At 40.4% G+C, this 15,513-nt stretch overlaps 1 protein-coding gene across 5 annotated transcripts in view; it reads right to left on the reverse strand.

Annotated features, from left to right (window-relative positions):
- Positions 1–15,513, reverse strand: part of LOC311269366 (roundabout homolog 1-like) — a 103,553-nt gene that overhangs the window by 50,745 nt on the left and 37,295 nt on the right. For all 5 annotated transcript variants that reach the window (XM_084373479.1, XM_084373476.1, XM_084373477.1 and 2 more), the window contains one exon: positions 13,077–13,403. In XM_084373479.1, coding sequence (XP_084229605.1) covers positions 13,077–13,403 — 327 coding nt within the window. The remainder of the gene's footprint in view (positions 1–13,076; positions 13,404–15,513) is intronic.

Below are 15,513 nucleotides of genomic sequence, written 5' to 3' on the forward strand. Positions count from 1 at the left end.
TTATTCCAGAATTTCCTCTTCAGTCTGGTTGTGTTTTGTTGTGTCACCTTGTGCATTTATAATTACTTAATAATAACATGCAATCAGGTTTGCTTGATGAATACACACTTATAATTATTATCACCATCACTCATAAATGGTGTATTTTTTAGTTAATTAAAGTTTAGTCAATAGTTATTTCACTGTTGCTGCTATTTTGATTCCCTATTGCCCTATCCCTATTTTGGTTTCATGGCAAAAATCTTAAAATCCTACTTTCTCATCTATTTAACCCTGGAGCAATCAGTAGAATATGAGAGGTCTGATGGAAATATTCCATTCACACAGTAACAGGTGGTGTTTGTCTCATCTTCCCTTCTCTTACTGACACTCATGCACACACATTATTCTGGGGGGAGACCAGTTGCTGACAGGTTGTCAGACAGTCAAATCAGCTGTTCGTCCCTCTGACCTCAGAGACCCTGGACAGAACTGCCATGATTACAAGCCCTAAGCACCACTTCATAGCAGCAGGGTGGCAGTGCTGAAAGTCACACATGGCGTCCGTTGTAAGTTAATTAAGATGATCAATATTTAACTAGAAGTTCAAAGGTTAATTTTACAACACAAGTTGTAGTCCCTTTATGCTTCAAGAGAAAAAAAGCTTCTTTTTTTTATAGTGGAGTGTTGAGGATGAGTCCAGGAGTCGCAGAGCCTGAGGAAAGAAGCTGCATTGTAGTGTGGTGGTATGACATTGGATACTGGGGTAGGGTTGGGCCGATTACATCGTTCATTCACCTTGAATTCGGTTTAACATGGAATAGTGCGGAAAACAATTGCTTAAAAAAAATATCTGTTCAATAGCAACTAAGGTTATGTCCACCTTCTGTAGCTAGGTCATCTCAAAAGCTCTAAATAGCCTACTACAGATATGATGCATTATGATGTCACTCAATAGTGCACTGTGCTAAAATCACAGATGAAAGATTAATCTACAACAATGCCGAGTGTCAGCTAGTGGTTTTGATAGTAGATTAGTTGTTTATTCTTTGAATCCCCTATTCTTCAGATAGATTACCTGCAAACTCACAACTTTCATCGATCATGTGTTTGTGTTTTTGCATGCAAGTCTCACGGATAGAGACGGTGAAACAGGGCAACACCCCTTGCTTCCAAAAGGAATCAGTTTCATTAGTATCACGCCCATATTTCAATGTGACATTTAATCCTAAAAATGCAATTGCATTGTTCTCCTAGAAATATAGAAATATATTACACTGAAACAAAAAAAATCATTGGCATAATAGCAGATTTTTCATGCTTGATTGTGATAAATTGCCAGTAGATTGCTGTTATGAAAATGAGCAGAATCCTGACGTGCTTTGCATAACCCCCATTAAACATATGGGCGGGTAGAAGACACAGATTTATGCCGTGAATGTAGCATGAAAACAACACATCTTTGAGTATAGTTGCATTATGTGGTTTGAATGTACGCGTGTGGACGGCCATTTATATGTGCGTAAATGAGAATGAGTTCCAACGCTAAGAGCTATGTCGCTTTGAAGATCCTTTTAATTATCTCCAGTCCCTCTTCGGTGTCTCTTGGTTTTCCTTTACCTCTCAGCTTTATCCTCTCCTTCAGCTGCCAGAGCCTCATCTCATGCTGCCTGTATTTGTGCTTCTTTGTTATATCTCTGCAATAGCCTTGGGAAGTCTGGGAGAAACAGTAAGGGGAGTTTTCCACAGAGAAAAACATAGATTGAGCAAACAGAGAGGAGGGTTTTATTGGCGGAGGGAGTCGTGCATAATGAAATATTCCATTTTATCGTATTCTATTGCATCTGAAGAAATTATACTTTCCTATATTTGAGAGAATGAATGGGAGGAAAACCATACCTGTAAACACCAAAAGGTGCTTGTAGATACTTGTACTAGAATGTTAGTTGTAGGTGTAGTAGACTGAGGAAGACTCTCAATTATTCTTTCTCACTGTCTCTGTCTCGCATAATAAAACTGAGACCTTGAAAATTGGCCTTGATGACACAGAAAAAAGGAATTTCAGGGTGTGGAAGGAAGCTGCCAGCTAAGCAAACACAAACTGTGAATATTAATTACTACTACATGCACACAACACAATTAATTGGAAAAATATTGAAATTGCCTATTTTAATTCTGCAATGTCAACATCACAAAAGGCTGTTGATGTTTAAAAGATTAACAAAAAACACAGCGCCTTAAAGTGGCACTTTTAAAAGCAAGGTTTGGCACTATTTTATTATTTTTTCAGGTACTTGAATGAATCTAATTTAAATAGTTTTTTGCTGTTTTGACATGTGGTTCAACATTAATATTAAAAATAAAAAAAACAGCACTAGCTTTTTAAACATAGAGCAGCACCAACATGAAAAAACACAGACACACCCTTGTTATACAGTCTGCTGCTGCATACTATGCACCTTACATGGATAGACACTCACATACACACAATTTGTATATAGTGTATGTGACAATAATGGGGAACACATCGCTGGTCATCAAAGCTTTCAGTAAGCAGCTTCAGCATCAGCAGCCCCATCACAAACCTGTCTGCACATTCCCAAGTATTCCCACAGGAGAGAGATGAAGCGATGCTCCAGAAGGAGGAGGAGGCGGAGGAGGAGGAAAATGGCAGAAAATAAGGGATGCAGAACTGACAGCCAGGCAGGCACAGGAATGGTTGTAGTGCTTTGGAACTGTTCATCTCATTATTCAGCTTTCCATTGAGGAACCACTCCTTTCTCTCACTCTTTCTCCCCTATTTTCTGCATGTTATAATTCACCACATCTGCAGCCTATTAGAGGAGATACCCAAATCTTTGGTTGTGCTGGGTAAGCAGGATGAAAAATACTGCACAAACAGTGTTTTACTATACTGCTGCACTTGCAACTGTCTGTTAGTCTCCATGGAGTAATTCAGTGAAGTACTGTATTCATATACAGTGTACAGTGTAGTAGCATAGTAGCATCTGAGTTCATCACTATGCAGATGATATGTTGCTAAATCTCACAGGTAACCCAAACAATTGCAGCTGGTTGGCTACATACCTGTCTTGCTCATACTGATTAAATACACTAAGCAAATTTCCAAATATAGAATACCTAATTTAAAGACTGTTACACAAAACAGCCTGCAACAGGTTAGTATTTTTATTTTTAATTCCAGCTAAAATGACATATAATCCCTTTCTGTTGTCGAATATTGCCTGTTTAGTTTTGAATTCATTGTCAATTCATTAATCGTTATTAAAAGGAAGGGGAAAAAATGGCTTGAGGAAATATCAGAAACACTGTCAACCACTGGAAGGTCGTGTCCGTTTGATTGACAGCAGCTTGCAGGCAGAGCAGCAGCAAGGGAACTAGAAAGAAAGCAAACCCACACTGTGTTGCTTACAAGCTGTGGACAGATACTGTGTTATAAGTAGTGGCAGTGAAGAGTAACGTCCACAGCTGCATCTAAACAAACCAAAGTGGTATTTGCAGTTACACACAAATACATTCTGTTTAATGTGCTGCAGCTGACTAGCTAAATAGCTTGAACAAAAATTTAAGGCCCAGGACAAGACATGTTCATGTTTTTTTAATACATCTAAGAAGGAGACTTTATCTGGAAAGGGATGGGATTGGGATATGGGATTTTGTTCTATGTCTGGGGGTCCTGTATTGTGTAACAGTCTGCTGTCTGGCTGTTATAGTATGGGTCTGCCTATCATAGAACGGCAACGTCCAAGTTTTATGCAACTATGGTTTAAAAATAAAGTGAATTGATTGACTACATAAAATCAAGTACGACCTCTATGTAGGCAGTGACTATGTAGACTGGAACAGTATTAAAGGATAACTACCGTTTTTTACAACCTGGACCTTATTTCTGGCAAAACATATGGTCATTTACTCACCCAGATAACTTTGGTGTCATTCGGCGTCGTTCGGACGAAATTAGATCCAGTGTAGCGGCGATATATCCATATAATGGGAGAGACGGGGCAGCGACACACAGCCTCTATATAATGCATTATCTGCCACGAAACTAGTTAATTTCATCAATATTTTGTTATGAAATGCTAGCGCTATTCCCCTCTGAGTCCGGGCTCGTCCGTTATCAACATCCGGGGTCAAACTAGCAGTAGCAGCTACAGGTAAACAAGCCGCGCTGTCGCGGGTGCGCGCGCAGCTCAGAGACGACATCTTCCAGGTCAGAGGTAGTAGATCAGCCTACAGACCCCGGATGTTGACAATAGATGAGCCCGGACTCAGAGGCTAATAGCGCTAGCATTTCATAACAAAATATTGATGAAATGAACTAGTTTCGTGGCAGATAATGCGTTATATAGAGGCTGTGTGTCGCTGCCCCATTATATGGATATATCGCCGCTACACTGGATCTAATTTCGTCCGAACGACGCCGAATGACACCAAAGTTATCTGGGTGAGTAAATGACCATATATTTTGCCAGAAATAAGGTCCAGGTTGTAAAAAACGGTAGTTATCCTTTAAGACAGATTAATGAAAAAGATAGGGGACGACATCAAGATACCAAAAAGATGCAACAATTTTTCCCTTTCCCTTTCCTGGTTTTGTCCAATGAGGAACACATGACACAAGATTTACTAGACAGATGTGCATGTTGGAGCAGAATATACCTTGCAGTCTAATTTTAGTTGGACTTTAAAGGTCCAGTTTGTAGGATTGTAGGGGCATCTAATGTTGAGGTTGCAGTGTGCAACCAACTGAATATCCCTCATCTCAAACTCCCCTATGGTGGTCGCAATAAACTTGAAAATGTGAAATGCCCTCTTAAGGACCACTGTTAGGTTTCTTTATTCTGGGCTTCTGCAGAAACAAGGATGTGCATCACAGTGGACTCCTGGAAGTGGACCTGCACCCTCAGTAGATATAACGATTCTTAGTTTCAGGTGATCATGAAAACATAATTATGAATATCATATCCCATTTCTGCCAATAAATCCCCCTAAATCCTACACACTATACCTTTAACGATGAATTGGTCTGACTGCACAGAGCCAACAATTCATGAATACATAATGCAGTAGTGTATTAAAGATTTTGACACAAGCTATAATAGTTCAACGATGAGCTTAATCTGTGTATATTGGAGACTGTGTGGGATGTGGGGGAAAGCAAGACCACAGCCGAAAGCGAAGAGCAAGCAAGGAATCCAAATTTTAACTCGTTCCTTTACTTTACTACTACTACTTCTTAGGCTAAGAACAAACAGTGATAAAGCTATGTTTGTCTATATTACTTTAAAAACCAACCATAAACACTGAGTTAAATTTCCATGCAATTTGGCTGGCTGGTATTCACTCTGAATATTTGATTATGGTTGGCAGCGATAAAGCAAAGTGTCTGCCCAACATAAGAATTTTGATTAGCTTAAATGATAATCTAAGAAGTTGGCATCTTAATCAGAAACACTAACAAACATCAAACCACAATTACATGGCACACATCTGGGAGAGAGCTCATTTTTCATTTTCACGCCCTGAGGGGAGTTTTACTCAGCTTGATTTCTCGTTACAGAATTACAGTTAACTTTTACTAGGTGATATGATATCACACAGAGCAGATATTTAGAGAGAGCAGGCAGAAAGCTCTAGCAAATGAAAACTGACAAGAGGTTGAAATGAAAAACTGACATGACCTTTGACCCCCACAAGGAAGATAGTATTAACCTTGAGCACAGATATGGCTGGTGGGTGCTGTTGACTGTAGCGTTACAGAGTGACAGATAGAGGATGGATAAGGCTAATATCTGAGCAAATGCACAACCATCCCTCTTCTCTCAGTGACAGCAGGATTACTCAACCATGCTGTAAGCCTTTAATACCGCCACACTGACAAATTCACAAGTAAAATATAGGCCACACTAGACATATCGTAGCTTATGTCAGAACAGGGTTTGTTGCAAGCTGCAACTTGATGATGGCTTTTCACTGCTAATTAATTTCAGTCGTTACAAACACTTCTGTAGCTAAGCACATGAGCGCTGGTTATCTGGCCCACCGGGAAGTTTCTCTCGCCGTGTCGCAAATCAGCAAATGAGTGTGACATCAGAGTAACCTGACACAGCAAGCATGGAGATTTATTGGAAATGGATAAAATCTGGCTGCATTACTGCTACGAGGCTGCAGGGAAATGCAACCAGCGCTGAGGTTCAGTGCCGAGCGGGAAAAGAGGGGGAAAAGATTTAGTGTCTGGGGAAATGGGCCGAGCCAAACAGTGTCTCCCCGGCAACAACCAGAGCTGAAATACATTATCCACAACAAGATGATATCCGACATGATTTGGAGGGATGTATGACATGCAGAAGAAATTGAGAGATACCCAAAGCATTCTACATATAAAGTCTATCTTCAACAGACTTGTTGACGTGACTCTCCAGGACTGCTTTCCCCCCTTTGGCACATCTGTCTCTCCTCGTCAGCAAGTTATTGCTCAAAGAAAAGCACAAAAGGAAAAACCTGCACACACAACGGTCTATTAATGAGGCTACATATGTCTAATGCAGGCATCCTTCAACAATGCAGATATCTATAATACCTGTCAGCTTATCATCACACATAAAGCTAGATGTTTCTTTTAGTGTATTCTACTGTGAAATAAAATAGTAAAATAATGAAGTTGTAATTATCATTCAATAATAATAAGAACGTCGGGTGTCAAGGTCAGTCCTTTCTTTCCTGTCAAATTAGCAACTGTTGTTTCAGCTGATGCATACAGCTTAATCCTGACATAATGCACACACAGACGCACACAAAAGCAACACTTTTACATTCTGATAATATTTCCACACACCCAGGAACCATATGGTCTTCGTCTGAAGCTCTAGAGTACTTCCCTTCTCTTTTCTCCCTCACCGGGCTGCTGCAAGCCAAACAAACTCTTTCCTTACGTCCTGACACTCTGGCACAGATCTGGCTCTTGGAAATGCTGAGCCTAAGGGAATATAGCGACTAAAATTGTTTAGACAATACTTGCAGTGCACTCGTTCCAGACTGTAAACACAAACCAGCTGTCCCCCGAGTGTGATACTTACTCACTGACTGATCTAACTAAAGGCCAACTGGGAGAGAACAAGGGAGCGGAAAACAGGATGAGGAACAAGAGGCTAGTGCGGCGTTCACGGACTGTCACAGGCAATTGGAAATAAACACTGATATCTGACTTTGTGGCTGTGGATGAAGAGCGTTTACAATGTGTCAGTGTTTGTGTATCAAACAATATCACTCCTCGTCTATATGGAGGGAAAATGACAACTATCCAACACGTAGCGCTCTGCTGCCACTTAGGATCTTTTATTGTGTGTATCCAGAGTGACAACAACAGGATGCTGTCAGCGACAGTGACAGCCATTTGAAGTGAGGAACCATTAGTTAATGGATAGGGGCAGGCAGTGGGGGAACCTGACCTCTGAGAATCCGCCTTTCTCTTTGCTGTTTCGTACATCTCCTGCTCTCGCTCATTTCCAGAGCAAGATTACAATCAAAGAGGAGTGGACAGGGAGAAAGACCAGGGGTCCCAACTTAAGCTGTCAATCTCACAGTGTGACTGAGCTGCGCGTATCCCATGATCCACTTCAGAGAGTGTGGTGTTGCAATGAACATGTCTGTCATGGTAATGCATTCATGTAATTACCACATGCCATCACATGTCTCCCACTGGCTTTTCCCTTTCAACATATGAAAACAAAACTGCATACATTTAGGATGATGAAATATGAATAGAGTATGGAGAGGTGTGATTCATACAATTTATCTAAGAAGCAGGGATTGGTATGTCCAGTTGAAATCTGGTATGTAAGTGGGTTTGTAAGTTACTTGTGGAAAGCTAGAGAAGAGGAGAAAGCCTTTCATAATGATACAAATCTGGCCTGAAGCAATTGTGATTACTCTGTTTCCTCATCCTCCTCCTCTACATAAACATACTGTATATATGTTACTTTAAATAATGTACTGTGTATAAAAATTAGGGGTAATGCCACAACTCTATATGTAGTTCATCTTCTGTATTCTGTTGTATACCAAAAGTTGGCAGAAGATGCACCGAGAGTTGTTAAGAAATCTACATACTACTTAATTTCCTGTCATTTATAATATTCTTATATGGTTTTAAGAAAAATATTGTATATATAACTGCACCTAAATTAATCGAATTGTCCTAAAAAATATTCTAAAGCGAGTCAATGTAAAAGCTGTGTAACTGTTACTGGTCTAGGTAGAAAAATATAATGTACATAGAAACATGGGATTAAACAGTAAGAAATTCAGAGTTGTATTGGCTACAGTATAATGAATGCCTGCATTTTTCTTTCTCCAGTCCAGATGAAAATAAACTTCATCAGTTAAAATAAATAACACAGTTGGTCTTGAGTGTTTTAAAATAGTCCCGAGTGTGATAAAAAATTAATGAGAAAGCTATTGACAGAACCCACCTACATCTCAGAGGGAAATTAATTGTTGCCTTTCTTGCATGGTTCAATGGGAAAGTGGCATAAAATGAAAAGACTTAAATACTGTAATCACTTCAATTTGTATTTACGTACAGTACTTAAGCAAATGTACTGTACACTTTTGAGACAGTCCCCTAACTTCAGCTCTGGAGTTGCTTGGGTACTGAGTGACACAAAGCACTGGGCTTAAATATAAGATCGAAGAACGAGTAAAAATGACAGCTTTGCAACAGCCATGGGGGAGAGGACGAATGTTTCAACGAAAACTGGATTCTTTTCATATTCGAATCAAGTATTTGTTTACATTCATAATATATACAGCATATGATGTCATGATTGATGTTTTTTCTTTTGCCTTTGGCAGCTGCGTCTTGTAATCCCATGTGTGATATACATTTGCGTGACATGTAAATAAAAACTAAACTATCTGAGTGTGCAACTGAAGGAATCATAGGGGACGTTTCTGTCTTTCTCTTCATGTGCTCACATGTGTAGGAAGTGATGTAGCTATACAGTTGTCTTTCCCCCTGGCTCATTACTTCATCACTGCAGTGTTGTGGTCTAACCTTCAGCCCTGCCACAAGCCTCACTTTCCACTAGCAAATCGCACTGTCCAATTAGTTTTAGGATATAATGTATTCCTCTTCCTTACTGAACCTAAAAACAAGTCTACTATCCAATAACCTTTAGAGTACACAGGCTGTGACTTTGCCTTCACCTCAATAAAGCGCTCCATGATTGAATCAAGTGGCTGAGGTCAATAGGACATATGTTCATTTCCCAGGGTCCTCGAGGGTCCCTGCAGGCAGGGAAAAAAATATGCTGAGTGTCTTCTGTGACATTTATTGGATAGGAACTACATTATATCTCTTTTTTTCACCCTTTTTCCCGAATTTCATCTATTTCACTTTCAGAAATGGTTTTCTGTAGTCCATGTGTGTGCATGTATGTGTGTGAGTGTGTGCACGTTTCTGTGAGCATGTTGTGTGTGCTTACACAGTATTTCGACCCTGTGGTCACGCTTCAGGCACCAGCACATACTACATCTGTCACTGTCTCTACCACGTCACCTCAATTTTCTGCATACAAGTTTCACTTCTGTGCCTTGAAGGACAGACACGTCTTCCTCTCCCTCTCTCTCTCTCTCTCTCTTTTCTGTTACCGTCTATCTCTGTCACTCCTTTCCTGCTCCCATCACTTTACATCTGTCAGGCTGTCTTTTCTCAGCCGTCTCCACACTTTTCATCGCCATCTCTGCCTTATTTCGCTTGAACAAAAGTGGCATCAGAAGAAGTTTTAAAACGGTAAATTCATTTGGAATTGAGTCGAGGCTTTTATGAGTAATTAATTTTCCACTTTAGCTTTCACATTTACTTTGTCGATAAGAGCTCAAATGACTAATGCTCTGTGAGATTCTTGCCAATATGCTGCAGTGTCTGCCCTTCATGAGTAGCCCAGTCCTTATACTTATCATTTCATATAAAGTGATATAATATTAAAGACAGGCAATCATGTAAGTTAACTATGACTATTTGATGTTTGTTAGAATATTACATACTGTACTTTACTGTCACAGCATGCACCAATTGCTGTAACTGAAATAAGTCAATCACATATTTAATAGTTATTAATACAACCCTGATTCCAAAAAAATTGGGATACTGTTAAACAGAAATGGAATGTGATGATTTTTTAATCCCTATGAATATACTCAAATTGAAATGATATAAAGACAATATATTTAATATGGCAGGACATATTCACTGAACACCCATTTTTGGCATTTGATGACTGATGATTATAAATATTGGTGGGGATGTGACCACCCCCATCCGCCACGACCATTACACACTTGCCTGCCTGTCCTCATCAGAAAAACAACCATATAGTTCAACTGTGAAAGCAGCTTATTACGAACCATATTTACCTTTCTTGTTAGGTGGCGACATCTAGTGGTTTTAGTAACAATACGGCAGCAAAGGAGGAACTCAAGAGCAACAAGATCCACATAGAGAGGAGGTCGGGGATGGATAGTTGGGTTAAATGTGCACAGGACTTTCACCGAGGAGACTTCGTGTCCAGGGTGTTACCAAAAGTCAATGGTGAGTTGTCTTAGCTTACTGATATAGTAAAGTGATACTACATAACGTAACTGACGTTGTGTATGTAACTAAGAGACTTATTTTAACCCAAACCACAATGTTTTCCTAAACCTAACCAAGTAGTTTTAGTGCTTAAACCTAACCAAACTGCAATCGTATGACTAAGGTATAGCATGCCTGTCACTGGTACACTGCAACAGTCATGTTGTAATATGTCATTTTGGGAGTCACTGGTAATCAACCTATTCAGTCGTTTAGCCATGTGGATATGTTGGCACTTGTGATGAACCTATTCTTGCAAAGGGTGTTACCACAATTTTATGGCTGTTCAGGCTCAATTCCAGCTCTTTATAATGGTACATGATCGCCATCCATGATTCTGCTTTATTGTTATAGTGTCATCATGCAGTAGTATTGCCTCAGTGAATTTTGAGTGACAAACATAATAAGTGAAAGATGATGATAATATAATGGTGTATGTGCAAAAATTGTTTGTCAAAGCAAAATGTTCAAAAAACAGTAGTTTACTGTGGATCGTACAAACAGAACACGTAAGCTGGAAACCGTTGTGAATAGTTCCCTTAAGACTAAGCATCCTCGAAGCAATTAAACCCTACACAAAATTAACAACTATCACATTAACAACTCAGGACAAATGATCTGAAGCGTTGGTCTATTGACAGAGTAAGGTCAATCCTCCTTTTAACACTCCCCAGCTTCTCAGTCCTCTTTTAAACTCCCTAACTCAGCAGCATTTGCTGAAAGGGCTTCTGTTTTACTATCCAGCCCTGGGGTGACCCATGAATCTGTGTGACCTCGGGTGGATGAAGCAGGGGGACATAACTTATCCGGGCAGCTTCAACAAGTCCTCTCTGTGTTCTCCCTCGACCTTAAAACCTGACAGTAAATTTAGTGAAGTCCGGGTAATAAACTCTCCCTCTAGAGGCCTGAGCTTTTCAGGGTTGGATTGCTGATCTAGCATTACCGTGATACCGTTTGACCATCTCTTTCATTATAATTCAAAAGGTGAAATGGATACAAGAGGCGTATTATTATTCTAAAGCCTTTGCGAAAAAGTCTGCCCAGGAGACCTAGCTAGGATAGTGCTCTGTGCGCTGACACAGCTGAGAAGAGACAGTAAAGGATGGGGAGCTGTGCGGTACATGAGGGCATGGCTGCGGTTGTCAACCCTTGTCACCAACACTTCCTTCTTCCAGTGCAAACAGAAAGCACTGAAGTAAATGTTGTTCACCAGATTCCAGTGTTTTTGGATGTGTGCTCCATTGGGATTCAGAGACCATTTGCACTTACCCTATTCTGATGGTCGTAAGCCTTGACCTCTTGCCCTCTGCCCTGTGTCTGCATCTCCACAAGCTTCATTCCCTCACTGTAGCTAACATATATCTTCACACACATACATTTAGTTGCTGCATGGAACCTGACAGATACTGCAGTGAAAGGCGGTTTAACTGGCATACACTTGACACATGCAACTGTGCGATTCAGTGTTTTGACACTGTCACCTGTTAAGGACACACTCAGCACTTGTTTATGCCTTGGGGACTAAAGCAGACACACAGCTGCTGCATGTCTGACAGGTGGGTCGCATAGTGACGTTCCACCTGTCCCTCAACCATAAAGATGACCCACGATGGAATGAAAGTAAAAAAAATAAACTGGCTTACTTGGATTAATTAGATCAATACAATAGGTTGAGCTTAAAGCGCAAAACGCTCAATGCAAAGTAATTATAACAACATGCATTTTGGTAAAAATAAAAGTACTTTCTTGCTTCAAGACTTTTTGCAGGAGATTATCTCAAGGTTATACTGAGGAAATGTTTTCCAAGGTTTAACATTTTCAAAAAAGCTGTTTACTTTCTTTGAAGTTAGAAATTGAAATCCCTGCTCTCATCATGCACATTGAGAGATTGGAAAAATCAATTAAAATATTTAAAAGAGCTAAGATAATTATTATCTGGATATCTGCGTATTATGCCTGGGTATTTGAGATAGCTTCTTGGTTATTCTCAGTCGAGGTCTGTTTAGTAATGTGTGACTACAGCCATTTCTATGTGGTGTATTTGCTGATGATTACACCATGAGTAATATGAGTGCATGTGCATTGCATCGTTTTTAATGATCCAGTGTGTAGGAATTAGGGGAGATATTGGCAGAAAAGGAACATAATATCAATAATTATGTATTATGTATTTTTTCATGTAGTCCGCCATGATGCACCGCCATGTTTCTACAGTACCCCAGATAGGACAAACAAAACTCGGGAGAGAGAGAACCTTCCATGTTTTACTGCATTTATAGTTTCTCCTACGCACTTGGTGAGACGAGGTGTATTCAGTTGGTTGCAATCTGCAACCTCACTTCTGGATGCCACTGAATCCAACACACTGGACCTTTAACAAATCTATCAAAGCTCTCAGCACTGTAGCATCCAAACACAAACACACACCAACAGAACTTACTGGCTACTTCCAGGGATGCGTTGTGACTGATTGCCTGGCCCAGATAGTTTCGGGCCACACACACGTAGCTGCCATCGTCGGGCTTGCTCCGTCGCCCGTGGACGATGCGTAGGAAGAAGAGGGACCCGCTGGGCAGCAACATCCGGTGGGAACGGGGGTTGTCACGGTCCGTCTCAACGCGGTCCCCGTCTTTGTACCATTCCACCGTGGGGGTTGGACGGCCCTCTGCCTTGCAGTTGAGAGTGGCTGGTTCCCCTTTGGACACAATGAGGTCAGAGGGATGCTCCACAATGCGGGGAGGGAAGTCTTCCTGGCGAAGACGAGACCCTGGAGAGGAAGACGGGTGCAAAGGTGACAAAACAGATTAGAGAATTAGTTCCAGGTTAGTATATGAGACTTACTGTATATGCAAATGGAATACAAAAAACACGCACCACGAACAGCCATAGCAAAATTCATCAAGTAATCCTTCCATGCAAAACAAAAAGGAGTAGTACTAATCAAAACAGCAGCAGCTCTAAAGGAATTAGACATGGCACATTATTATTGCAATGCAAGTGCCTTGTATTAACAATAATCCAGTTTGACAATGTAATTACCACACAATCGCGTGTCGCTCATGAAGTGTTTTGCTTTTGTTTCAGCAGTTGGAACCCTGTGAGGCACCGCAAATTAAAAACAACAATGCTGACATGTGAACTCCTCAGAAAGTAATATCTTTCACAACATGTCTTGCCTTAAAACATGGACGGTATTTGTAAAGGAAGATTAAAGACTAAACAGTTTTTGAGAAAAAGCTCCCAAGACTGAAATAAATGGGGTTACTATACTGTATACTTCTTCCTACTCCTTTTTGCACATTAAGTCTTTTTTTGTTTTATTTTCGGAGAATTTGCTGTATGTTTACCGATCGTTTTATTGGTTATTACATGTTCCAAAAAAAAAAAAACTATAAAAATGATTCAATTCAATTCAAATATCTGTGGTTCCACTGACACAAGACAGCAGACATTGCCTGTGTTTTATTCATTGATTTCAAAATTCAATTTTAAATGTGTATAAAACTTCTGCCACTAAAGCTAACAATACAGGTAAGGTATAAATGTACAAACATGGTGGGAAATCTAATCAAAGGTCTACATGTAGCAGTGTCCCTGCTCTGATATTCTGAGCAAAAGAAAAAGGAAACCCATTCTCAACATGAGCCATCACCTTCCCTCCTCCACGCTGCTGGAGTATACATTTATTTTGCTCTGTGTTCACCATTTGGAGCCAATTTTACCACAGCCTCTGAAATGATTAAACCAGCCACAGAGATACGAATCAATACCTCCAAACATACTCACACAACATAAACCACAAAATCACCTCTAATCCCTGATACACTGTTGAGATGTCAATCACGCTGGTCTTCTCAAAGAAACTGTCTAACAATGAGTCCCTGTGAGGCAGAGGACAAAGCAAACCTCCTTAATGAGATCCAGGTACACAACTCCCTCTGTGCATCTTACATTCCCTACATCTCCATCCATTCCAGCCCCCCTTCAACCACGTCCACACGCACTCTCCCTCATTCTCTCTCTTTTTTCCCTGCTCCTCAGTATTGTGTGGATGCAGGAGAATCTGGTGGGGAATCTCCAAACAGCCACAGCACAGATTTAAAATCACCTTTAATCCTGAACCAAAATGCACGAGCAGTTGTCCTAAAACCTGCTATCAACACAAGACAGAGAGAGACTGAAGACAGACGGAGAGGATGAAGGAAATGTGGCATTATTGTCAGACGTGCAACTGCTGTTTACCTGTTTTATTGATGTGGGAACGCTTTTCCGTTCTTTCATGCTGCTGCAAACACTAGCTTACACAGCCTTCAGCAGGTCACGCTTTAATGTGCCAATGGCCCTGTAAAGCAGATAATCACCACCGTGCTACAGAGTGATGAGCTCCTACACTCCCGCTGCAACCAATAAATCCCACCCAGACAAGTGTTTGCCCAGATAGATAACACCTCACACATTGTGAAACGGATGAGAATTTGATCCACTGGGTTGTGTGGTGGGCTACACATTTTTATTATATTTTGTGTGTTTGCACTAATCTACATTTTACGGTCTCTTAGCTTATAGCTTATAAATGAAAATGTGATATTATTTAGGAGGTAGAGCACAACCCCCTCTCTTACACCAAATTTGAGGAATAATAGGCGCTTGATAAGTGTGCAAGCTTATCATTAAAAAAACTGAAAGGTATGCTGACATTTTCATGTTTTGTATCCAAACGCTCCACATTACCTGAATGGTAGCAGTCTGCCTAAATGGATTTGGACCGCTGCGATAAGCCCTCCCACTGCCTGACTATTACATTGTGGTTTTTTTTCTTTCCTTCCATTCGCTTCCTTTGTCTCCTTTTACTTTAATGCTGTCAAGTGGTCAACATA

Source organism: Pagrus pagrus (genome assembly GCF_965226575.1).
Source record: "Pagrus pagrus genome assembly, chromosome: 14".
NCBI classification, from domain to species: Eukaryota; Metazoa; Chordata; class Actinopteri; order Spariformes; family Sparidae; genus Pagrus; species Pagrus pagrus.